General features: G+C 46.9%; 1 protein-coding gene across 2 annotated transcripts in view; it reads right to left on the bottom strand.

Moving 5' to 3' along the window:
• Positions 1 to 23,217, bottom strand: part of LOC135906702 (stomatin-like) — an 88,285-nt gene extending 65,068 nt beyond the window's left edge. The window contains exon 1 of one of the 2 annotated variants that reach the window (XM_065438250.2): positions 22,837 to 23,217. In XM_065438250.2, coding sequence (XP_065294322.1) covers positions 22,837 to 22,996 — 160 coding nt within the window. In that variant the 5' untranslated portion in view covers positions 22,997 to 23,217. The remainder of the gene's footprint in view (positions 1 to 22,836) is intronic. The other variant, XM_065438251.1, reaches the window with a different exon arrangement.
• Between the last annotated feature and the right edge of the window lie 3,667 nt (positions 23,218 to 26,884).

The raw sequence follows: 26,884 nt of genomic DNA, 5'->3' as shown, positions 1-26,884 counted from the left end.
TAATTGGAAAATTCTTGAATTAGCCGAGGTTTATTCCCTTTGCGATCCACGTAAGCGCGAGCAGGCCATGTATGCGTGCGAGTCTACTCACCCCCCTCTTCCCTCGTGCACAGACAGAGATTTGAAGCACTCTTAGGAATGAGCTCAGTGTTCCCTGTTCAGAGCTCAGTGTCCCATTTCACTTTCTAATTAAGCCACATGTTCCGAATGAGTCGATTTTTACGTGTTCGATTCGAAAAACTTATATCTATAAATTTAGTTCGAGAGGGGTAATGAAAGGGCGCCCGAGGGCGAAGTCTGGACACGGCTCATCTAACACGAACGATTCCCATGCTATTTTAGTAGAAACTAGCGCCATATTTTCCTATATTTTGTTTGAAGTGCTACGCCACTGTTTTATTTCGTCTCCGAAGACGGACCCACAGTAATGGGAGGGCAGCACCATGGCCTGAACGCCCGCAGAAGATGAGAATTGGAACTGGAGTTGGAGGCTCCTATGCGCGACGCAGTTCTGTACTTCTCCAGTCAACCACAACGCCATATAAGCTGTATATGCACGGCGCAGTCATATTTCCACGCTGAGAAACCCTCGAGGTCCTTGCGCTGCGACCTCGCAACGATAATATATCTCGAGGGCAGGACGCGTAAGAAATAGTCTTGCGGAGCGCGCCCATATCATCACGGACCGATAAGAGACGTGTCAGTGTTACTCAGGCTGCCCGCGTTCGTGCGTGAAAACACTCTGAATATTGGGATCTTCATATATGCAGTGCATGGCGGGGTATCACGACTTTCACAAAATGTGGTGAGCGCATTTTCTGGCCTATTCACGGGCACCATCGAACTAGGCTATGTCGATGAGCGTATTTTCATGTGACTTCAATGCCGTCGCCTCGCTCGCCGTCCGCGGCGTATTGCTGCCCTCTTGCACAGCATGCGCGCCTCTGGATGCGCGCCTCTGGAGGAACAACCCCTCTGGATTCTGCAATTCTCGGAACTGTGTAACTGCGGACTTTATCGCTTTGGAGCCCCGCTATGTGTACACTGTTCGCAGCGCCGTGTTACTGTGTGATTGGGTGTACAGTGGGCAGGGAGTTGTGCCTGGGATTAGGCACGTGGCCGACCCTTCGAGGCGAGATTCGGGTTATGTCTGTAATTGGGTCATGGTTAGAACATCTGCTCCCATTATTCGGAGATTATTCGAAGACGAATCCCTCCTTGACGTAATAAAATACCACGAAAAACATTAATTTTATAAAATGCAATAAATTGCCTCTTCGGCAGAAGAGGTAATATTGCGCGCCATAACACTCGGTAATTCAGGCTGGATGTTGTACTAGCTTTTTTTTTTTTGCCATTTGCGAGCGCTCTAAAGAATGGGCAGCACTTAGAGGAAGCCGACGGGACACACGCTGGAACAATGACTCGTGAATTTTACTCGTGAATAACTTCGCAAAAGAGGAGAGAGGCAGCGATTAGTTACACGTTCCTAAATGCCACCTTTAGCGCCGGTAAATATATCTTCCAACAGACCGATCTTCGTTTAATTTTATCATTATTATTATTTTATGGTGCTTAGGAGATCTCGCCTTCGATTGGCACCGGCTACTCTTTTTCACATAGAGATATACAGGGTGTCCCAGCTAACTTTAGCCAGAGTTTAAATATATGCAAATGACACGTAGCTGGAAGGAACGAACGTAATGTTGTTTGCCGTCGCTTGGAGATATTCAAACTATGTTTTTTCATTCCGCCTGATTAAATTATTAGACTTAATTAATTAACTAGGTTGACAAACCTAGTTAGTTAAATGAAAATGATGAAAACCTAGTTAGTTAGTTAGAAAATAGTTAGATGAAAAGCGTCAATGAGAAAATTGTAGAGTGACATGAAAAACTTCCAATACCCCTTTCTGTTGCTCAACACATGGTAAATAAAAGTGTTTTTCCGAGCGTGAAAAAATCCTGCAAATGCACGCAAAATTGTCGCGCGACTGGCCGCTCGAGGCACTTTGCACGTATTCGCGGGCTTCTTTCACGCTCGGAAGAAACACGTTCATGTAGCACGTATTGAGCAACGGAAAGCTATATCGGGAGTTTTTCATGTCGCTCTACAATTTGCTCATTGGCCCTTTTCATCTAATGATAATATTTTATAAGTTGATTAATTAATTAATTTAGACTAATTATCTCATCCGGCGGAATGAAAAAAATTTTTTCAGTATCTCCAAGCGACGGCAAACAACATTATCTTGGTTCTGTCCAGCTACGCGGCGTTTACATATTTTTAAGCTCTGGCTAAACTTACCTGGGACAGCCTGTATACAAAAAAAAAAGAATTAACCGCATTAACACTCAAAGTCATTTCCAAACAACAATAACACAAATTACAGTCACATGAACACGCTAATGCCACACTAAAACTGAAAGTCAACTCAGAAACACAGCAACACAAAGTCCAGTCACATAAGTGCACTAAAGTAAACGGAAAGTCCGGTTACATAACCGCGCTAAAATCAGGGCACATCATAAAAGACGGATTAGATTCAAACAAATTTTACATGAATCCAGGCATTAAATGGGCCAAAGTCGGGTCAAATTAATCACACAGAATGAGTTTATTACAGATGAACACCCTACTCAATAGTTCCCGAGAATATTTCTCGCTTCTAGAAATATTTGGAGGGCCAGCAATGCTCGTCTTCGCAATGAATGTGTTGGCCAAGGACCTAAGATGTTTCTGAGGCTGAAGGACCTGCGGTCCAATGCCATTAAAATACGTGCTAAGCATTGTCTGTCTGCGTTATGTCGCGGAATATGTAGCAGAAGACGCTGTGTATATATCCTCCTTCGCGTGGCTACAATTGAGCATTCCGGACTATCAGCTCTTAAAAATTTTGTTGGAAAGTATTTTATAATATACGCGGTACGGAACCGCAGACGGTGAATGAGCGTTTCGAATGCTCTTGTTGTATCCAATGTGGACGGGATTTTAAAATGAAGCGCTGGGTCAAAGTGAAATAAATCTGAAGATTTCGAATTTTGATCGAACCAAGTCGTTCTGCAACCACGGGCTGAGATATGTCTTAGCATGTGCCGCAATTCGCCTTGTCTTCGAAGGAGAGCAGATGTGACGTGGTAACATGCGCTTGTCCAGCTGTCTCGCCTACGGCAACCCTCCCAGGGTTATTGCAGTGACCAGGTATCCAATGGAACATTATTGTGCGATTCTCTTCACTTGCTTTTGTGAGTTCCTTTAGTGACTCGTAAACTAATGCCATGTTTTGCGAATTGCTAACGTCACCGTGAAGTGACGACAAAGATGTGTGCGAGTCACAAAGGATGACCCATTGTTTCCCTTTTGCATTGAGTTTATGCATCGTAACAAAGACAATTGAAGATCGGTATTCAGTTCCATTCTGACATGAAAAAGGCAGCTGTATATTATAGAATGATTTGTTTGACAAGAACCATCTGTGTATACTCAAATGTAACCAGGGTATCGAAAGTATATCTGGTATAGCGCTAGTTGTGCTGCTAGCATAAACATGTTTCGTTTTCTAATAATACCTTCAGCCGAAAGTTCAATTTTCGGGGCGACGAGTCACCATGGAGGGTAGGAGATATCCGAGATCCAAAATTCGTGATGTGGTAGTAGATTTTTGTGCGCCTGAATCACCCTATTGATAGAAGCCCTGTTCCTCTCAATAAGTGCAAATGATAGTGGGTGCCTTTCGGGCTTTTTTGGGGTGTCAACGTGCTACAGGGTGTTGGCACTTCACGCCTGGCTCAGGCATATAACAAATCTAAGTCACATACAACTGTCGTACCTAGGATATCATACATCATTTCAGAAGTTGAGGCATTCACATCAGCATTTCATGAGACGGTTGCTGCAGGCTCTTCAGTGTCGCATGTAGAACCCATCTTCACAAGCCACGGAACTAGAGCGCGCAGGTGTATTTATTGCCAGGCATATATGCATCGGCGCTCCTCCATGCGACGGTAGTGCCTGGGGCATCATTGCAACATATCTTATATAGCATCAATAGTACCGGAAAAGAGGCGGTTGCTTACAGGCATCCAAAGGTGCCCCGCACAGTTTCGCTGCTAAGTGCGGATACCATGAAAATATGTCCTATACTCAGGATGTGCCTTAAGAGCGATACCAAATAAGTTTAGCTTGGTGAAGTATTTCTTCAAAACTCGATCCTCATGCTTTTGCCTTAAGAACGTTGGTTATCAGTAAAGAAAATGACGAGTAATGTTTAGATTCCCGATGTTTGTTTGCCCCGTTAGTACGTTAGTGTGACTGTGAACGTTGGTATGACTGTGTATTTTGGTATGACTGTGTACGTTGGCATGACTGTGAACGTTGGAATGACTGTTATTAACAACTAACACGTGTCACTGCTTTTGGAACTTGTCCAATAGTTAAAGCTTTTCTGAAGACAACCACTGTTTTCGTCAGGGGACATTCCCTTCGCACCCGTGCGTATCTGACGTGACTGCAACATGTATATACAAGCGGCTCAGGATTTCTCTTTATGGTGTGTAGTTTCGGTCTCACTTTCCTAAACGCAGGAGTTCGGTGTACGCCACGCATACACCATTATAGCTGGTGTACGTCACATAATACCAGTATAGCTGCCAGTTCTGGGTTGATTATTGCGCCTTCAATTTTGCACTATGCCCTCTTCGGCGTTCCATCGTTGTCAAGGTGGAAAATTTTTAGCTCCTCATAAGATCTATCCAACTTTCTTCTGATGTCACACTTCCGTCGATTGCGCTCATTTCGATAGCTTATCGAATCTTGTGCGTTGAGAAAGTCAGTGTTGTAATTCATCATGCGGAATGCGTGCGAAGCATTCTACGAAAAAAAGTATACAATGAAAACTTTTTTGTGTTTGTACTTGCTCCCCTTTAACAGCTGATCTCTCTGCACTGCTCACAGGTCGCGAGCGGAATTCTCAGTGTTGAGCGGCTTGACTACAGCACCGCTACTGCACAGGGCACCTTTTACTGGTGACAAACGAAGAACTGTCTCCTCTCTTTGTCAGTCCATCATCCGCCGTTCAACCGTTGCCGCATGCCAGACGACCAAAGAAGCAGCGCTAAAATAAGCACGCAAAAGATGCAGACTGCAAAAGTGGCCGAATAAGGACCTTGGGTAGTTCACGATGTCTTCGTTCACTAAAGGGACCTTTAATGAGCGAAGAAGCCTTCGATATCACAGTTCATGTAAGTTTATTCCGCAAATGAAAGTATATGCGTTTCACTTTTGTTATAGGGACAAGTTACGAAGGCGTATATTAGGTTGATTTATACGCCGTTTGCGTTCAAAGACTTTGCAACCTTGCCTCATAGCAAGGAGGCGGTTCTTATATCAATGTGGGCTCAATGAGAAAAGTACTCCAGACACGCCATTAAAAATTGGTCAGTTTGTCTATCCCCAAATTTCGGATATTCTCCTTTTTATAAACATCATTTCTCGTTCACCGTGACTAGTAACATCCAATCAATTGACAGTTCTCCTTTCCCAGGAATTCTTGATTGTTTCCGGGATTGGCCGTCGTAGTTCTTTTCCCAGAATTGTTCATTGGTCCCAAATCTGCCAGTAGGCATGCATGCGCTCACTGTGCATCAGTTTCAATTGTCCGTTTCTGTTTCGTTCACGTGCTCGTTATATTAAATTTAAGTAAACTACAACGGAGATATATATTACGGGCAAACAAAGACTTCATATGATGATTTCAGCCTAAGAAAACCGTTGTGTGTGCGTGCCTGTGTGCGTGCCTGTGTGCGTGCGGAAATGACTACGTTTCACGTCTCGGATCCCTGGCCTTCCTATGGTGGCACAGCGCTCGTTAAGGAACACGCATACACGGTGATACCAGACTTCCCCTTCGTGCTATAGTGAAAAAGAAAAGAAGAAAAAAGAAAAGAAGGAACTTGGTTTTATGAATACGGGTTATGGTCATGAATTGCACGAGTGCATGATCGATTCCGCTGTTCACCAAGCGGAGGGATAGATGCTGCGTGCGGGACATATAGCAATGTAAGTGTGCTGGCAGTTGTCCCCCGTCTGATCGACCTAGACAACATTACGGAGCCCCTAAACACGTTTCGCAACGGTTAGAAGTATAGAGGCAAGCATAAGGCAACACGCAACCAGAGGGGTTACGTGCTAGCGCGTTCCAACCGAGAGGTCGAGTCGCGCGGGGGGCCGCTTTCGCTTCGGCCGCCAGTACGCAGCAGAGATCGCGCGGACAGCAACGGCAATGAGATTGGGGAGGGGGGGGACACGGTCGCTCGCAGCGAGACAAAACGGGCCGGCGTCACGGGGGCTGGGCGGAATCCTCGGCTCGGCAGTCAGGCGCAGCGCGTACGCACGGAAGACCGCGCGGCAGCGCAGCACACGAGGCCGCTCGACGGAGAACACGGTCGCGATAAAGGCAGGCGGCAGGCTCTATGTTTAGGCCCTCGGCGCCCAAGCTAGAAGGAAAGACTCGAGCCGCGATCCGAGTCGAGAGACAAATGAGTCCCTTCTTTCTCCTTTTGCTGCTCGAGCGTTGGGACCAGGAGTCAGGGACCTCGCGGCGTCCTTTGGCGTTCTCGAGAATGGTGTTTCGCCACTCGCGTGTACCACGGCCGCGCGCCGACGCAGCAGAAGCGAGGCAGAGAGTCCGCACGTCGGACAGGAGATTGTAGCAGAACGTTTCTCTGATAATGAAGCGGTTGCTTGGCGCCTTTCGTGCCGCAGAATCGGCGATTCGCACCAAGCCCCATGGTGCACGCAGAAGAGCCAGGCTGCGAGGCAAAGACGACACTTGTAACTGTTAGCGCCTTGTGCTTTTCTGGAGTTCCTGGTTTTGTGCTGGGATTACCAAAAAGGCAGATTTGTCACAACTAGCGTTGAGGTGGCTGTCTCTTGTTCTCATAAATGAGACCTATTTTGACCGCTACACGGACGGTTCTAGCAGTTCCAACGGCTCCAGCGGAGCTCTGATTGTCCCATAGGAAACTCTGACAACAGACACCCTGGCCGTAAACCTTCAGTATGCACAACGACACCAAAGCGCTAATGCGCTACTTTAGGACAACCGGATACGCAACTGTAATCTACAGCAATAATTGGAGACATTGCATTCGTCTCCTATTGATAGGACGCGTCGAATTTTATTCAGCCCTTACGTTTCGCCTCGAAACAACCTGATTTAGCCATGTCGAAGAATACAAATATACTACGAGGACACCGACAAGCCACGGTTGTAAAACTGTGCGCACAGCTAGGCTGGTATAATGTAAGGATTCATTTGGCTTGATTCTATGCCTTTCCTTGCATCCAGTGTTCACGGCTCGCCGTTTCCGGTGATAACGCGGGTGGAGCGCTGCCCGCGTACCGCTGACAAAACACGAAAAACAGGCTAATAGCACTGCTATCGAATCTTTACGCTATACGGGCCTTGGCTACGAAAGTTCTCAGAATGCGTAATCCGCGAAAAATATGAATTCACCTGCACACCGAGCGCGTATAGCCAGAAATCAACGGTGCAAGAACTGCGGAGAACACATCTCAGTACTATAGTTTCAAGTAGCAAGAGTCGTTGTATGCCAAATGCGTACTGCATAAGCATCTGCGAGCTGCTGTACACAGGACGCAAGCCTAGCCGCTGTGTCAATCATCCATGCTCTGTTGCTTCGCGGACCGCCAGACAGGACTGATTATACACTTTTCGGCGTGCCGAGCTAGGCGGCGAGACAAGCGCGCAACGCGCACGTGCAATTTCTTTTACGTGTAATAGATTATTTTGGCCACTAATATGTTTAATTTAGACACCGCGTAAATAACTCGCGAAGCAACATCAACTCGCCCTGATGTGGTAAGTATGGCTTCCTTCGATCAATACACCATCACGCGCTTGCGATCACACGACCCGTTTGAAACGGCTCACTGGCAAGATATAGTGATATTGCGACCTTTCCTTTCATTGCTTTCTCCTTCGCGAATAGCTGGGGCGTTAATATAAGGGTCGTATCGCGTAAACAACAAAGGGCTCTGCCATTTCTCGCTTTCCGTTCGGCTTTCCGGCGCGTGCACACGTTGCAGATGGCGGATTCTGCTGATGTTGCAGCAGCTGGCAGAGAAACTTTCAGCGCAACGATAAAATGTCACCTTTTTGTTGTCAATAAACTTGCCTCAGTCAATGGTTTATTTTATTTGCTGTCATGTCAAAGAACGTATAATAACCACTCAGAGGCTGCTGCGGATGGGGACAAGCCATGCGATATATATATATATATATATATATATATATATATATATATATATATATATATATATATATATATATATATATATATATATATATATATATATATAAGGGGCGCGACGGGCATATACCTAAACAAACGTCGAGCGGACCTAAACAATGTTGGCGGCGTCAGCCTTAAACAACGAAGATACCTATATTTGGAGCGAATCATCGCGTGCACAAGCGCATGGGACGCCGCTGGAAACGAGTTTAGTCAAGCAGGCAACTGAGCATGTTCGGATTTTCGTCGAAGCTGAACATCCTGTCGCATATTTCCTGCTGTTCGCGGCCGGAAAGGACACACGCACGGTTGAAGTACCGCCGGCACGTGGCAGTGTATTCACAAACAAGACTATACTGAAAGCCCCGCGAGTTCGTGCTAACTGTCCTTGCCTTAGGCACGCTGCCTTACGTTGTACAGACGGAAAAAAATCTTGGTGGAACTGCAACTTACCACTTCACATGAGGCTATATAGTTGTGACGTTAAAGAAACGAAACCGTGTGCTGAACTCTTGCGCGGAGGAACATTTCAAGGAAGCTACGACTATATTGTATTCAGCAATTGCCGAAATCACGTACATAAATTTAACGTATGTGCGCGCCTTTTTTCGAAGGTCCCCCGGATAGCCCCACCAAAAGCTGAGTCGAGGCAGCGCCGGTGGTGTTTAAACTGTGCCCTCATCGTTCAGAGAGAGAGAGAGAAGGCAGGGAGGTTAACCAGGGGTAGTTTCCCGTTTCCTACCCTGCACTGGGGTGGGGTAGGATACAGGAGTTTCGCTCTCTCTCTGTCTCTCTCTTTGCCCTCCTTCATCGTTCCAAGAGAGAGCGAGAAAATGATAAATGAAAGGTAGGGAGGTCAACCAGGCAGAGCCCAGTTGGCTACCCTAGACAACGTAGGTTCGCCGACCCGTGGTAACAGTTTTCTGCTCTATATCACTGACGGTTCCAAGAGAAAGAAGTTTAATGACACGAAACGACGGTTCCAAAGTGTTTACTATAGTAAGAGGGTCTTGCACTCCATGCTTGCAAGAACCACATGACGCGAGCTCCACAGAATGTGTTATTAGTAGCGCGAGCTGTGACCCCAGGACTTCCTGAGCGTATGCACATTGGAGTAGTATAGGTCGTTTTTGTTCATGGGCGCCGCCATATTGCGTACAAGTGGCGCTGTCGATCTATAAGCAGCCGGCATGCTGGCTTGGGCGAGCGCTCCCTGTTGTATGCCAGGTATACGCTAGGCGGCAGTTTCTGGTGGTTGGTGACGCACTATTCAGTATAATGTGGCTTGAAATGCTATCTGGAGCAAGAGCTCTTATCAGGATATATGACTTCAGCTCTTGCTTTACTTTCTTTTGTATTTTGAAAGAAAGCATAAACTTCTTCCTCGTCTTCTTCTTCTTCTTCTTCTTCTTCTTCTTCTTCTTCGTGGGAAACGATTATGTGATTAAAACACGTTGGCGGACTAGTTGGGTAGAATCCATGGTAGAGTGTATAAGCGCGACTGAACGAGGACGCAGAAAGAAACAGATACACAGACACAGCACTGTGCCTGTGTATTTGTTTCTTTCTACGTCCTCGTTCAGTCGCGCTTATACGCTCTATCACGGTTATTTGAGGCGTACTGGAGCGATGTGTGAGCATGGCCGGATTTCCTGCGGCGTTGAGGCAGACGGAGCAGCCTGCGCGATGTGTGCTTGCGTGTTTGAGCATACAGTCAGCCTCGGAGAACAGTTTTGTATTTCTGAAAATTCTTTTTACTAATGTGACCTTACTGCAGCATTGTCAGTGTACTTTTAATCTGCGGTTCAGCATCACTGACTAGTGCCACAAGATATGACGACTATAACCGCGTGGATACTGTTCTGCCACCGAATATGTAGTGCTGTTTGACAGGCGTTCAAATTGTTATTTGTAGATACACTGCGCGACTACTTCGTTTGTTTTACGAGGTTTCCGCCCGCGAAGAAAATAGTTTTGGTAAGTAATAACAGCGTACTGTACAGTGCGAATTACACTTGCCGAGTGACCGGTCTATATAGTGACCATCTGCGGACTGCGGGAGCTCCGAAGCGGTGGTAGATGCTTATAGATCTGTTTGTTCTATATAGCGCATTGTCTAAGCATGCGGCATGCCTATGCGAGGTCTTATTACGTTGGTAGCACATGTTCTTTTTTTTTTAATCTCGCGAAGGAAAAGGATGTAAACCCATATTTTTTTTTCTGTCTTGTTCGTCACGCGTACTCCACGACGCACTCGGAAATTACGGAAATTACATTTTCACAAATAGCTGCCGGATTTTTTTTATGCGATCCCCTGCGGATGTTACTGCTTTACAGGGAAAAAAGGCAATGCTGAAGCACAAAGCTTACATGTATCATGCTGGTCCATAGCACGTTGATAATCATATCTTGAGAGTGCAGTATGATAGACATACACTTACACATACGTTTTCTCACATACCTTCTGTGTGAAAAGCTTCGAGACGCCACCTGTCATGACCGCAACCCTTAAAAGGGTCGGGCAGTCGTTTTCAATTGGCAATATATAACGCCGGTATACTTTGAAGTTTACTCCCTGTTGGTCCCTGCGTGGGAGACGCCCGCTGCGCGCTGACACCCATCCTTCAGCACCTTTAATGAAGTTTATCCAATCCAATCTGAAGTTTAACATACGAGTAAGGACAGCTCTTGGCACCTTTAGCTTTGCAACACCATCATTGCTTACTGATGGTTCAAGGGCATTTCCGGTCACATGCTGAGTAGTCAAAGTAAACAACGCAACTGGAAATAGCTATTTGGCTGTACTTTACATTTAGGCACGGCGCCGTGAGAGGGAGAAAGAAAACCGAAGTTGATAGTTCCCGCTCATTGCGTCCTGTATCTTGTTTTTATCCCGTGGCTACGTTCAAGTTTTTCTCTAAAGGTAGTTCCTAAAAATAACATGCTAAATGACCTTTGAACTTTCAACCAGAGACTACTTAAATAATACACGCCTCATACGCGCCCTTTCAAGCAAACTCCCATTAGCTCCGGCGAGACAAATCGTTGACGGAGTCAACGGTGTTCTCGGGTTTCAACTGTCGTTTGCTCAAATGATCGTTGAAGGCGTACGTGTAACATATGTAGGGCACAACTGCTTCCATGGCTGATATTCGTCCACACAGCTCTTTTTGATACCGAAGACATATCGTCACGAGGTAGTGACGGTCAAGAGCACAGTTGCAAAACTGTGAATAGCGAAACTAACTCTTTATTGGGTGAACCTGTGCCCAGAAAAACAGGCTACAGTCAAATCACAACGATAGCTGCGAACACAGTCGGCGATCGTCGAAAATCTGACCAGCGGGTCAAGTGCGTCGGCTTTTATACATGAGTGATCGAGCGTTCTAGAGTAATCGCTGGTACCCGCGTGTGTTCCTGCAGAAAGTACTGCACAATTCGCGTAGCGCATACAGTCAGATTACACAAGGTTCGGTGACAACATACAGCGGATAGAACCATCGATAACATTCGAGAAACTTCCGATACATGCGGGCGCGTCCTGCGCTGAGCGATAACATTTGTTAGACGGCGAAAAGCGGTCAGCCGAGAAAGGTAAACAAGTACACGTGCCATTATTGTGAGCGTAACAGCTGTTGACAAACTGAGGCCCGATGGGCCCACGCAGACGAATGCAACGACTCCTATTGTGTTGCTGCTCTTTTGCTTTCGCTTCTGTCCCGTGTCTGCGTGCTGACGCACAATCTAACCCATCAACACTAAACCGGTCGCGCGCTCAAGCGTGCACGGAATTATACGCACGGCTAGACATTCCGGATTGCCGGCGTCGGGCGCAATGCCGGAAGAGGCGCAGCGTGCTTTGATGGTAGCGAGGGCTGTTACAGGAAGATGTACGGCCGTATCACACTTGACTCCGCCTCTGAGTGTGCAGTGCTCGATACAAAGTTAACGTGCGCTCGAAAAGTAGAAATCACATGTTTCACAACGTATGTGCCCTATATTATGCAGTTGTCACGCAATCTTTCGGACGACGTCTTGTCGGTGTATACCAGGCACGTGTCTGAAACAATTTCTTGTTATATCTGCCCCCGAACCTGACGCAGGGCGTCCGCATGTTAGGTAGCTCCGCGATGCTGTAGAATGAATAATAGTTTTGAGGCGTTGTTTTCATGTTATCCGTTTAAGAATATAAAATTACTCTAGTAAGCTTGCAGATGTTCCACGAGAGGCATAAGATTTCGTGCTGTGGCTCGCGGTCTCGCAGAATTAAATGCAGTATAATACGCCAGAAAGGTCAATCATGACGCCACTCATACTCCTAGTTCGAAAAGATATCACATAAATAATATATTTAACATTAGAGTAAAACCTTCTTTGCGGCTTAAAAAAATGTTTCTCTTATCGTTGACTCTCTTCAGTGCCACTTTCTTTTTATTATTATTATTCCAGCGGTATAATACGCCACAGAAAGCTCATAAGGGCCAAATAAGATGTTTCTCTGGCTCAAATGCAATTCTGCCAACACATTACATTGGAGTGCCACCAAGAAAGTAAACCAGGAAAGAAAGAAGCGACTAGTCGATAAGATCGTCTACAGGCAGTGAAATTTCATCCATATTTGGCGGTTGTTTTCAGTCCGGGTGCTGATCCTGCCATCATTTTAATAGTGCTCCTACTGTGGTGCGACAAGCAGCTAAACAATGTCACGGTGAATGCACTCGTACTATAAACCACGCGAATTGCTACTGCCTTCGGTGCACGCATCTGACTAGTGACACACGAAATATATTGGTCTAAAAAAAGAAATAAAATGTTTGAAGAAGCCAGCATGCATTGGTGATATGGAAGAAAGCAGGTAACTTCTGGCTTTTATGGCCAATTCCTGATCATCGAGGTAACACAGTTTAGTGGCGGCTAAGCTCAATATTATCGTGTACGCATTTTGCTGGAAGGAAAAACGAACAGAAAGAGAGAGAACTAAGTCTTGAGCGGGCACTCGACCAACATTTACACCTGTAAGAGGAAAGCCCGGCGATGAATGCGTCTCCGAACACATGTCCCATGAAAACAACGACACGTAGGAGAATCCTGGAATCAAGGGGAATAAGATCTTATTCCAGCAGCGCGCATAGGACGTCGTTTAAGCATAATACGGGTCGTGACAGTGTTTTTTAAATATGCGGAATTTCAGTCCATATTGTTGTTCTCGCTGGCCTATACTTATACGAAGCGGAAGTGCCGAGCAACTGTCGCAAATTTAACTTATTCGAGGGGATTCACATTGCGAGGCCTTTCATATAAGTTTATCTGTTTCATGAACGACAATGGCTGATGGTGTTTGGCTCCTGACTGCAGCGTCAGTGCGATCAAATTCGCGATTTACGCAATTTAAATCCTCATTATGATCCTTATAGCGCTGAAGGCGCTTTTTCAGCCACGATTGCAGTTCAACGATCGTCAACTCTCGGCACTACTTCATGTCCGGTTATTGCTGCTTCGTTGCTCTGCACCCCACGGATGGAGTGACCGTAGTAGTACTCGAGAGATATATTCTATTTTCTAAGTTATGGCTTTATACAGTCAGCCTATACCTGAAACCTGTTGACCGCGCCTATAGTGCGCTAGTAGCGTTTGTGCACTAAATGAACAGAGTTTATCGTATTTCTCTCGAATCTATAGCTCCATGCGGTTCTATGCCTATAGCAAACACAAAAAATAGGAAAATTCAGGAACTGCACCCTTCGGCACACTCACAAGCTCTCTCAACGGTCTCACCACTGAGTCTGTGCGGCATCGCCGGGACACGGGAACGCGTAGCAGTGCAAAGGAAATTCCAGAAGACCGCCACGAAGCACACCAGGAGCAGCAACGCCAGCATGCAGCGCTGCGCTCTGTATTTTCGAATGGCCGTCGTGCACTGTTACCCTGCCAAGACACTCGCCTAAGCTGAACATCGATGAAATATGCGTGCTCGCGGTGTTTACACTATGTTTAGCAACGCTGCAGCACCCAGGCCCACCCCAGAACGCTTTCGGGTTCTTTCTCGTGTTGTTCCAGAGAACGCAGTCGTATGCGCCAGCCCAAGGCCAACCTTATACGCCCAGATTGGCCCAGGCACACACCGCCGCAGGGCAACACGCAATCATGTTTGCTCAGCAGCAAACATCGGAGAGCGCCATGGCGGATCGATCACCACGACCCTTTACAAAGCAGACACGGCCTAGCGCCGCCTCTAAGAAAGGGCAACACGCCTGACTGACCTATGTATATGCTGATCATTTCATTCTTATTTCTCCCCGCTGAGCACACCAGTTCGCCTGGTACAGAGAAGACCAAAGTGAACCAAAAACCGTGAAGCGGAAATGCAGTGTGCTTTTCCTGCCGCGTGATTTATTTATTTATTTATTTATTTATTTATTTATTTATTTGTTTGTTTGTTGATTTATTTATTTATTTATTTATTTATTTATTGATTTATTTATTTATTTATTTGAAGGATTTGACGTCCCAAAACAACATTGAGGCTATGATAAAGCCGTGTAGTGGAGGGCTTTGGATTAATTTCGACCGCCTGGGGTCCTTTATCGTACACACAAATCTTGGAATTTAGCGCCCCTCGAAATGTGGCCGCCGCAGCCGAGAATCGAGCACGTGTTCTCTTGCTCAGCAGAACACCCGAGCCACTAAACCACAATGGCGGGCTCTGTCGCGTGAGTGCTGCAAAACTAGAGAGGCAACGAGAGAAGCAAGGAAGGGAACGCAGGTTCGTCCGGTTTGCTAGTATAACTGCACTGGGGATAGAGAGAATAGTAAATTCTTCAGGGATGCTGCAAACTAGGAGCTCTGAGTCTAAACGACACTGTAAGCAATCTACACTGAATTGACCACGCGCAGTGTCCCACGAAAGAGCACAATTAAAGCGCCCGTAACAGTAGTCGCGGGCCACCACTTTGGTGGCAAAATAAGTGTAAAGGATGTTGTCGCTCGGTAGGGGGGTGGGGCATGAGAGCGGCTTCACCCCAAAAGCGTGCAAGGCTGCGGTTTCGCACCCCCCCCCCCCCCCCCCCCTCTTGAAAACGGACCACTTACAAGCCATCATTAGTGTGTCGATGGGCGCGCTTCGGTGGGGATTCCATTCACTGCAGAAACGCCGGCAGAGTTTAACGGGTCGCGGAAACGGAACGGTTTGTGCGTTTACTTGTTTGTTTTCTTTTTCTCTCTATCCGTACTCTAAGAAATGTAGGTAGAAAGTGAGAAATGTGGTCGTCTTTATGTGACAACCCAATTGACCCAATCAGGTCGCTGGGGTGTTGTGATTTGCCGTGAGGAGGTTTGGGGTAAGCAGCCAAGGCGCTAAAACTGAGCTCCCGGCCCCTCAAAGGCGTTCCGGATGCACGAGCAGTGCATTGCACTATCCGTTCTGCCGAGTTATTACGTCAGACCCAAGGTAAGTAGCTGCCTTTGTATATGCTATGTACATAAGTCTAATCGACAAGTACAAATGTCTGTCGTATCCATTTCTGATGGAAGAGGAGAAACGACGACGTCGGCTGCTGCTGAAGATAAATTTCCATACCAAGTGAGCTGGCCACGCAAGCTTGAGCATTCAGTGCTACAAGGGGGAAAGAAACTTTAGTATAAGGACTTAGTCAGTGGTTGTAAGGTCGTTGTGAATGTTCGCCTTGGTTAACTCATGTATGCCTTTTTTTTTTTTTTTTGCTGGAGGGCTTGCTTGCTATTCTTCTCTTGGGTTCTTTCTGTGTTTGTGTATCTGTTGTCTTGCAGTGTTTTGCTGTTGGCTCGCACCCGAGCCACTTCCTGAGAACGTCTGCTTCGGGAAGGCGGTGGCCGGACGCTGTTCGGCGAAAAAGGGAGCGCCAGGGGTTCTCGCGCACTGATTCTGGCGAGCGCCATAAATCGCGCAACGCGCCTCTATAGCGGCATCTCGAGAAGGGAGTCTTTGGGGAGTGTTTTGGTACGGCCGAGGCGGCGCGGGCGGCTCAGGTGGTTCGAACGGCGGCCGCCGCCGGTGTGGGTTACGCAGCCTGGACACGTGGTCCCGCGGCTTGGGGGTGAGAATGTGCGCGGCTGAGCTGGCAGTGTGGTCTGAGACTTGAGAGACAACGGACCGATCTCGTCAAGTGCCCGATCGGAGCGACGGACTGCCCCGAGGCCTTTGCTCAGCCGCATTCATTAATGTGAACTCGCGTTCCTTGTTTACTATATACTCAGTGTAACCCCCCCCCCCGCTAATGTCTGTCTGTAAATAAATTCAGTTCAAATTATTGACATACAGCATCTTTAGTCCTGGAATACCGAAGCAGGGAACAGTGCAGCGGCTTAGGAAAAGCCGAGAACGAACGAAAACGCCAAGAAAGAAGAACCCGGCGGAGGAAGAGAGAAGAAAAACTTACTGTGGTCCTATAGTGGGAGTTGCGGCTGCGTTATCGCCAGGATCTGCCAGTCGAGAGCAGTGGGTGATAAGAAAGGAACACAACAGATCGAAAGGAATCATCATAACCGGCTAGTAGTGCAATTATATTTTTAATTAGCATTCTATCTGCTTTGTTTGCCTCAAGTAAACATAAAATTAAGCTTTATAAAGTCTGACAGCAATCTGGAAATAAAAACACGATTTCTTGCACAGACAACGCAACTCAACTAGCGTTAGTTAAGGAGTGACAGCACTCCATGGGCAGTCAATGTGACAACATTTGACAGGAACTGCGAATCCTGGACTCGTGTAATGAAGCGATTCCTTTAGCTCGATTCTATTCCTGTCTTATCACCTATCGCCGATTCCTGTCTTATCACAACCGGCCGACTCTGGTGGTAACGTATATGGGCGACGCATCGGTCAGATCACTGACGAAGCGCGAAAGGGAAGAAGAATTGGTGTAGAACCGTTGCATTATACAAGTGCTGGGGCCCTATAACCTAAAACTATTCCAATATGTTTTTATTCCAATCTCCTAACGTCAGATTCGCGTAACCGCCGACGCAAGCATCAGGCGGTGACCCGCAGGGTTGTATGAACAGACCAACCAAACGGTCTCCTCGTTTACAGGCGGTCACTTTTGTTTGCTTTAAAAACGAATAACACTGCCTACAGTGAGCGGCTTGTCTTATCTAATTGGTTGACAAGGGGTGAGGAGCACACTCAAGTGGAGAGGGATTCGATAGGGCCGAGCGAGTGCACTGAATATCGATAACTGGATGACGAGAGTGTGCCGGCGTCTGCGATTGGTCCGCTTTCCCTTACTTAGCTTGTGGTGGCTGGTCGAGAATCGCGGCGGCATGCAACGGAAGGTTAAGAATGCCGCTAAAACGGATCCTCAGAAAAGAAGTGTTGGCAGAGCGAGGTCGTAAACGCGCTGAAAGTGCTAGAAAACGTTACACGGCCACGCAAAAAGCTTTATTATACGCAAATAAACCCATGCCCTCCGGCATGTGCGAGTAGCCAGTGCCTGAGCCATCGGTGGCAGTCATCTTTTATTCCTTGCAGAACGGGGCAGCCTGCAGCTATTCAGAGAAAAATTCAGTTTTGTTCGGCATATTAATGTATCTTTAACGCGTATACGTCATTTTGAGGCGGTGCTTTCGCGGTTTTGTAGCGTTGCGTGACAAGCAGGTGAACTGGGTGCAGCCCAAAAACTCTTGACCAATAGCCGAGGGCTAATGGGGAAAAGGTGTCGATCCATAAATAACTACTTTTCTTTTGTTCGGTCAAATCATGCACAATCAGTGTGTACACGTCATATCAGAGGGGGAGCTATCGTGGTTTGCGTGACGTCGCGTGACAGACAGGCGAAGTGGGGGCGTTTCAAAAAAGTTTTTGGCCAATCGTGGAGGGCTGATTGCAGAATTGGAATAGAAAAGTTTCAAATAGCTTTACGTTATAGCGCCCCTGCATAATTTAGTAGATACAGAGCCGGAATAATGTAGCGATTCATTTCACTCGATTCTATTACTTTGTTATCATCCACCATTCACGGCCGGCCGAACCCGGTGATAACGTGGGCAGAGTGCCGCTCGTACAAGCATTAAGCGCGGAAAGCAATAGCATGGCAACATAATTGCTACATTATCCCAGTCCAAGTCTTGTCTGTTGCGAGTGAGCCATGATACCCCCCTCCATGTATGAGACGATTCAACTGCGTGCATTGAATCCGAGATTTAAATAACTGGTCGGTGAATGAGTGTGCTGGCGATTGAGAGGCTAATGTGTTTCAGATATTTTCTCTATTAGACTATGTATAACTTCGTGCGTTCGCTTTCGATGTAAATTATTCAATGACGCTAAAAAATCCGCCCGAGTAATTTTACTACATTTATCACCGTGTAGAAATGTGTCTGTTATTGGGTGTGCTCATCCAGCAACGCGTAGCAAATAATCCTTAATGAGACACTACCGCAGGCAGTACAACGAGTCGATTCCGAAAGGTGGTGTAAGCGTTTCATGATAATTGGTTTCATGTTATTTTTCGTTCGCATATAGAGATACATCGACGCAGCGACAAGGCCGAGAACTCCCACCAACTGGTTAACGCCAGTAATAAGGAAATTGCAGAATGGCAAACATTTCGCTGACCTGATAGTTTAAACAGGCGAAAGTTGTAAAGTCTACATGACTGCTACCTTCACTAACTTCGTCTTATACATTGCAAAAGAACTCAAGAAACACACGTCACGCGAAAAGAAATTCCCGGACATTTTTGTCCATGATTTTTGACACTCCCACGAAAAAAAAAAAAGAAAGAACGAGCATATTTCTGTTTCACCGAAATAATGCTGCGCCGCCTGAAATGTCCAGACCTCGGACGGCACGGACGAACAGCCGTTTAACATAAAGTTTTATTCATTCATTCATTCTTATGCTATGTTACTAATGCGCCTGGGAGAAGTTAGAGGAAGATGCACAGCGTTTAAGAATGAGGCGTTGCTTTTTTAATATAGCGTTCACAATTCTCTTCAGATGCACGCTGAACTGCAGCTCATGTATTCGGAACGGATTAATCTTCCGTATAAGTGGCCTAATGACACACTGCAGTGCTAAGAACGCAAAAAAATCCCACCAACACTACTCGGTCCAAGGCACCGCGCGCGCTCGTCTATGTGCCTTCCGTGCATAAGCGTGCGGCTGCGTTCCCGCACAACCATTCACTGCCTCTCGAGAAATGTGGCTACGCCATCATACAGCTTTATATACTTTGCAACTGAGAATTACAGCAATCCAAGTAGGACTGACGCACTATTTAAGTTCGCGCACTTTTTCCAAGCCACGCTTTCGACGTGAGCAGACGCTCGTTAACAGATATATGTCTTATAACGGATACATGTAACGGATGCTGATCTCTAATGCCCGACCTCTCTCGCTCAAGGAAAATTTTTGGGCTGCCGCAGGCGAATTCTTCATCCCCGATACACGTTACAGGAAAGCTAAAAGGAAGCAGAAGAGAAGCAAGGCGTTACGAAGGGAGACAGAGCGCTGCGAGAAAAAGACGCATTGATCGCTGCAGCGTCACCCTCGGCAGCGTCGGAACGTCGTCTGCAAGGCGACATGCACACAAGTACGGACAAGCGGCGAGAAGAAAGGACAACCGCAAGACCAAGAAGACGGAGACGAAGAAGCGAACTGACAGAAAGCGGCATGTATGTACGTACAAGTGCGCTGAGCACATGGGAGAAACCGTAAAAGACGAGCAAGGGTAGAAAGTATGATTCACAGAGAGGGTGGGGGGAAGGAAGATGTTTGGCGAGCAGAGCGCGCCTTCGTCGCAAGTTTCAGTGGGGCGGACGGCCGTGTAAACAAGTTCTAGCAGACGACAATAGACAGTTTTAGTTTAGCGTACGCAACTATAGCGTACGCTATACGCTATAAAATAGCGTACGCTAAGCGGCGCACGTTTTCCACAATTTTAGTTGGCCGACCATATCTTCGGATCTCTGAGGCCATATTCCGTCGTTGCGGCTATTTCGCGCCTGTAGCGATAGGTGGCGCTACCATCTCAAACGTTTCTTTCGTTAGGCTTCGGCTCGTTGGAAATGAGAAGCGATCTCGAAAACACCACGAAGTTATCCATAATACTCTGGTGTCGAAGCGGCCTGAGACTAAGCGAAAGCCGCTTACACAGTCATTTGCTACGAACGAAGTGCATTTTACAAAAGCAACGCCAAATTCGATTCGAAGCGGGCAGCCGGGATCGCCGCCATGTTTCCCGCAAACTCTGCAAACCCCGCAAAAACGCTAACGCTATCTCGTTTGCGTTGCGTACGCCCGCTATGCCCGCTATTTCGTATAGCGTACGGCGCATGCGCAGTGACGACCCGCTATTTTTTAGCGTCCGCAATGGAATAGCGTACGCTATACTAAAACTGTCTAATCGCGCGACGCCGCGTCTCGCCCGCACGTTAGGTCCCACGCATAGGCCACCCTCCCGACAGCACGCACGTAGCCTGCGGAGGTGGGTCCTCAGTGCGACATATATATATATATATATATATATATATATATATATATATATATATATATATATATATATATATATATATATATATATATATATATTAATAAACGGGAAGAAAGGGGGTGAACCAAGAGGCCCGATTTTTATTAGTCATATCATAAGAAGAGAGAGAGAGAGAGGAACATAGGAAGGCAGGGATGTTAACTAGTCAGGAGTCTGGTTTGCTGCCCTACGCTGGAAGAAGGAAGAAGCAGAAGAGAGAGAGAAGGAAGAGAGAAGGTGTAGATACGTGTACGGTCAGTACTTGAGTTAAAGCCGCTCGCACAAACCGGAAGTTCTGAGAAAGCACAAAAGTGCCTTCACTGCCTTCTGAGCCGATGATCGGTGGGGACGGTGCACCAGTAATGTCTGTTCACTCAGAGGACGATCATCTAATTTCCTCAATGTGTTGCATAACGATTGTCTTTGTTCTTGAAATTGAGGACAATGGCACAATAAGTGGTCAATGTTCTCCTCGCATCCGCAAACCTCACATGCAGGACTATCAGCCGTTCCAATTAGTGCTGAGTAGGCATTTGTGAAGGCAACTCCAAGCCCCAACCGACACAGAAGAGACGCTTCACGTCGCTGCAGGCCGGCTGGAGGTCTGAGTTGAAGTGACGGGTTTAGTCTGTGTAGTCTTGTATGTGCGGTATTCCACTCTGCTAAGGAGATCGTGCGTGCTAGAATGCCAAGTTGTCTCGCGGCGTCGGTCCTTGAGAGAGGAATGGGGACGCAGCGGTCTTCTTGGTTTGACGTCCGTGCTGCCTTATCGGCGTCATCATTTCCTATGATACCGCAATGACTTGGTATCCACTGAAATGAGATATCATGGCCTTTTTGTCTTAAGACGAGTTCCACGATTTCGCACGTGAGCTGATCGTGAGTTCCATGTCGAAGAAACGACTGCACACATTGCAAGGTCGGCCTTGAATCGCAGAAGACTGCCCATTTTCGTATATCATAAGAAGCCAATAAACACTGACACCAAGGACAACATAGGGTGAATTACTTGTGGTTAATAAATGAAATAAAGAAACAATAAATTAATGGGGATGAAAGTGGATGAAGAAACAACTTGCCGCAGGTGGGGAACGATCTCACAACCTTCGCTTATGATATATATATATATATATATATATATATATATATATATATATATATATATATATATATATATATATATATATATATATATATTTCCCTGGCTAGTTCGACGGGTTCCTTCGTCGCCGGCACGCTAGATTTCGGCGCTAGGAGGCCTCCTTAAAGACGGCGAAATCGAGCGTGCCGGCGTGTGCCGTTCGTATCTACCGCGTCGACACAACAGCGTGTTTCGTGCTATATGGCGAAAGAGCAGCATGTAGGAAGGGAAACCGGGTAGCCACACATTTGCCGCTTTCGCATCTGTCGCGCGAAAACTGGCCGTTATCGTCGCTAACATGTTCTACCAGCACGATGCTTGTTGCAGTATGTCTCCCTGTGAAACTAAATTACAAGTGACACCGTACGTTTTTCCGTTGCACGACGGTACAGTGGTCACATGAAAGGGCACAAGCGCGCTGGTGGTCGCCCAATATGACGCGGCGCGATGCGATCCAGACTGCACAGACGCTCAATAACAGTGCAACAAGTGCAAGGAGCAGACGGCAGCACAAGTGCATGCACCCGAACGCCTCACCCCTGACAAGTGCAAAAGGTGCGCTTTTATTGCTTTTCTTCTAATCTTTCTGCGGGAAGCAGGAGCACACTGGGGCCAACCGGTGGCGTATAGCTGCTACATATTTAAAAAAAAAAAAAAATGTCATGGGACAGCTTCCAAGTTGTACGTCGGCAGAACGTCGTCATAGCTGTCGTCGACGGCGTCGTCTATGAATAGTCACCGCAGATGAGGTCGCGAGGGGTTTCCTTGCCAGACGCGTGGGCCCAGACAAGCTGGGCACCGGGCGGTAATAGACACAGAGAGTCGGCAAATAGCTCGAGAAAGAATATTCGGCAGACCGGCGACCGCTCACCTTCGGTGCGATATCCCGTGTGATCCTCCTTATCCATGTCGCCGGACTGCAGCATGCCTTCGCTCGACGACGCACGATGGCCTGATGGCAGAAGCGAAGCGCCTTCGCGGGAACTCGGTTTGTCCCCTCTGACGCCGACTCCGGTGCCCTCTTGTGACATGAAGACCGCTGATTCGCTACCTATTTTCTCTTTGTGCCTTTTCCACTCTCCAGTAGGGGTGCGACGGGGGAGGCGGGGTTAACGAGGCTTTTGTTTTACTGCACGCACGCCAGCGCTCCTCTATCTTGGCGTCATGCGGTGCAAGCTCGCGTCTGTTTTTGCACAAGTGCCAACAACTCCGCAGCCGCCGCCCGCCGCTTGCCGGAGAGTCCTCAGTGGAGAGGGCGAGAGAGCGAGCATGTGGGGATAGGCCGAGCGACGCAGGATTCATTGGACGCGATGTTGGGGGAGAAGCGGGGGAGAGAAATCTACTACGCGCCGGCAGCGGCCACGACCGAGGCTTCAGAAGACCTACAGAGCCCCTCTTTCTTACCCTCTCATGCGGTCTACGTCACTTCCTTCGATGTACCAAGACACGACTGTTTTAGCTGTTTAGCGCTCGCCGACCTACTCCCGCTTTTTTTCTCCGACAAGCCCGTTCTTGCTTCTCCTCGCTGTCGCCTATTGAAGGTCCGGCCCCGAGTGGCTTCGTTGCCGCCTCCATCCTCTTCCTCGTCCTTTATATAACGATTATGACCTGCCACCAGCGGGACTGCTCTGGAGCACTTTTTAGCGTTTCTCTTCTGTGCTGTATTTTTGTTGAGTCCTTTGGTTGGTTGACCTCGCGTTGTTTTCATTCTCTCCCCCGCCCCAACAAGCGCGCGCGGAGGCGCCGGTGGTGGTTGGACGGCCGCTGCCGGCTCCGAAAGGAGGAAAGCACGTGCGCTTCGGGGCGAGGCACTTGTTGCTCGCTCGCTGGCCTCCTCCCTGGGGGGGAGAGAGGAGGAGGGAACGGATGAAGGAAGGATGCAGCGAGAAAAAAAGCATCGACGGGCAAGGCCTATCGCTTGTTCGCGCAAACGTCCGCTTGCGGCGATGCGGCACGTTCACTGGGTGAGCGCTCTCGAAGATTGTGATGTTGAGACGATGAGCGATCCCTAGCTCGAGGGCTCTGTTGCTTGGTTGATAGGCAGGGGCAACGGGTGGCGGTGCACAGTCGCGCTGTGAGCTTGGAAGTTATATCACAGATGCTAAGAGAGATGAAATGATAAATGAAAGGCAGGGAGGTTAACCAGGACAGATGCTCATAAAGCGGAAAGCTAAAGTTGGCAGTTGATCCCCACGATGTTGGCGAAGGAGGATTGATGGTTTAGTGGATATGGCGAGAGACGAGACAGTGATATCGATTACAAGGGGTTAAGTATTCATAAAATATATTGAATATGCAAGCGATAGAGTAAAACATTTTACAAGGAATCTGATCTGAAGACTAAGAGTGAAAGTTCCATACATGTCACAGTTTCGCATATCTTCCGAATCTTATATGAACTTCCCCTAGAAGGGCCCGCCAAGTGCTTATTTTATTTATTTATGACACGTGGTCCAAGCAGGGAGGGCGACATATGGTACATACAATAAAAATATGATTGACAAAACAAACAAAACCATAAAAATACAAGATCGGGATGTGGATGGATTCAATTATACAATTCCATTCGGTTATAGTCCGAGGAAAAAAAGAAAACATATATTTCGTTTAGTAAAGCAATGAAGGGGGCTAGTTGGTGAACGTTCATGGTTATATTGCGCTCAGTTTTACACAGACGATATTAAGGAAGGACAGGACGTGGACGGACGTAGCGCAATATTTTTCGTTCTTAGAAAGTAAGGGGTTACTGCATCATGTCTGCGGTGGCGTGTAGTGTATTTGATAATTGCTATAAATATTCAGATGGATCAAGGGATAAATTGTTAGTGTGAAGTAGTTTAAGGAATTCAAGTCTCTGTTTCTTTATTCTAAGCTCGAGTGGTTTCATGTTGTTAATTTCCATAAGTTCGGTGGGGGAATCAGGTCTTCAAAATTTGTTGAATATAAATCTGACCGCTTTTCTCTGAATTCTCTCAGGACCATTGATATTAGTTTTTCTGTAAGGATCCCAAACTATGCATGCATATTCATGCTTTGGTCTAATTAGGGAGAGGTAGCATAATATTTACCATTAGAAAGGGCTTTCTTAAGTTTGTGTCTCAAACGTCATAGCTTTATGAACGCTGAAGCGCAAGTGTTAGGTATGTGATCGTTCCATGATAGTGTATCGTTAAGGGTCACTCCTAGGTATTTAAAACTAGGGACTTGATGAAGAGGTGATGAATCTAACTTATAGGTATAAAGCAGAGGTGATTTCTCATGTGTCATTCGCAGTAGCACGCTTCTATATTTATTTAGTGTCATTCCCCAGCATCTGCGCCATGCAAGAATATTATTTAAACTACAACATTAACTAGTTTGGTCATGGATAGAAACAATATATTTAAAGAGTACACAATCATCGGCAAATAATCGAATTTGTACACTACCTTCAACCGTGTTAACAATATCATTAATGTATAGATCAAAAATAAGAGGATCGCGGACACTGCCCTGGGGAACACCAGAGACGTGACCGGAAGGCTACCCGATTTTTCGCCATTTATCTCAACGAATTGTTTCCGGTTAGATAAATATACATCTGAAGAGATAAACATCTGAGGGATTCCTAAGTTTTCAAGTTTTAGAATTAATTTATCTTGCGGGAGTGAAGGAAAATTACCTCTATTTCTCCGTTCTTGTCAAGGGTTGATGCAAAGTAATCAACTACAGTGACCAGCTGTGTGACAGTCGAAAACCCTCTTCTGAACCCATGCTGAAAGTTAGTTAAGATGGAATGTTTTTCTAGATATCTGGTTATGCTTTTGCTGTGATACGCTCGATGAATTTGCACCATGATAGTTGCAAACTTATCTAGCAGACGTTACCCTCGCCCCATTGTATACGTGCAGAACTGGAGCGCGATCTGTGTACACTCAACGGGGATCCAAAGTGGCACTGTTCGGAGCTACACAGGGCCGTGGTCATTATAGATAATTGCGCTGCACGGACAGCAACTCGCTGGACGCCGTCCTCGAAGACAAACACTCGCGCGCTTGTTTGGGCGTCTGACCCGTCCACGGAATGCTTTTGGTAGAGCTGCGGTTAGTGGCGATAGCTTGAGCCCAAAGCAGCTGCATTGCTCCCGGAAATGATACCTCGGAAATTACGCATTAGCTTGCCCGCTTGCGCGCTTTACAATAACCCTCCGCTGCCGGTCTAGGCGTTGGGTAGCGCCTCCTTTGGCTGGCGTTGTTCCCCCGCACAAGTAACGTGCGGACTTCACTAAGAGGGTGCTACGGTGCTGGAAGTGTTAGCCTGAGAGTTCCGGCACTTTCACCCGTCGGAGCACCGCTGCCCAGAAAAAAAAAAAAGTATGAGTGTGCGAGCACGTCCTCTGCAATTAATCAAATAACACACACACACACACACACACACACACACACACACACACACACACACACACACACACACACACATATATATATATATATATATATATATATATATATATATATATATATATATATATATATGCACTGCAGCACCAGTGCAGTTCGCGCCGTCAACCTTGTTGCATACTGTACAATTGGCAAAGTGAGAGAGCGCAGTCTTGAACGCCCAAGCTGGGGTAAATACACATGCTTGCACTCAATGATGCTTGCAGAATTCGAGTCGTAACAGGTGGATATGGTAGCTTTAACGTTTCAAGGCTGACTCGCTCGCGCCTGCCTTTGTACAAAGGATATATCGTTCTGGTAGACTATGTCCAAGTGGCCTACACCAAAGAACAGGGGCCGAATTCTCAGAGATTTTCTTTAGTGAGGGATCTTTCCTGTTGGCCAGCGGTCTTCCCTAATGATATGTCCTGCATCAGGATTGGATAAAATTATTCCTTACGAACAATTCTCGCGTAAAAGCTCTTTGTAAAATCAAGAACG

This window comes from Dermacentor albipictus, chromosome 1, assembly GCF_038994185.2.
Source record: "Dermacentor albipictus isolate Rhodes 1998 colony chromosome 1, USDA_Dalb.pri_finalv2, whole genome shotgun sequence".
NCBI lineage: Eukaryota > Metazoa > Arthropoda > Arachnida > Ixodida > Ixodidae > Dermacentor > Dermacentor albipictus.
The sequence above is the reverse complement of the archived record's forward strand: the minus strand, read 5'-3'. Positions and strand labels throughout refer to the sequence as shown.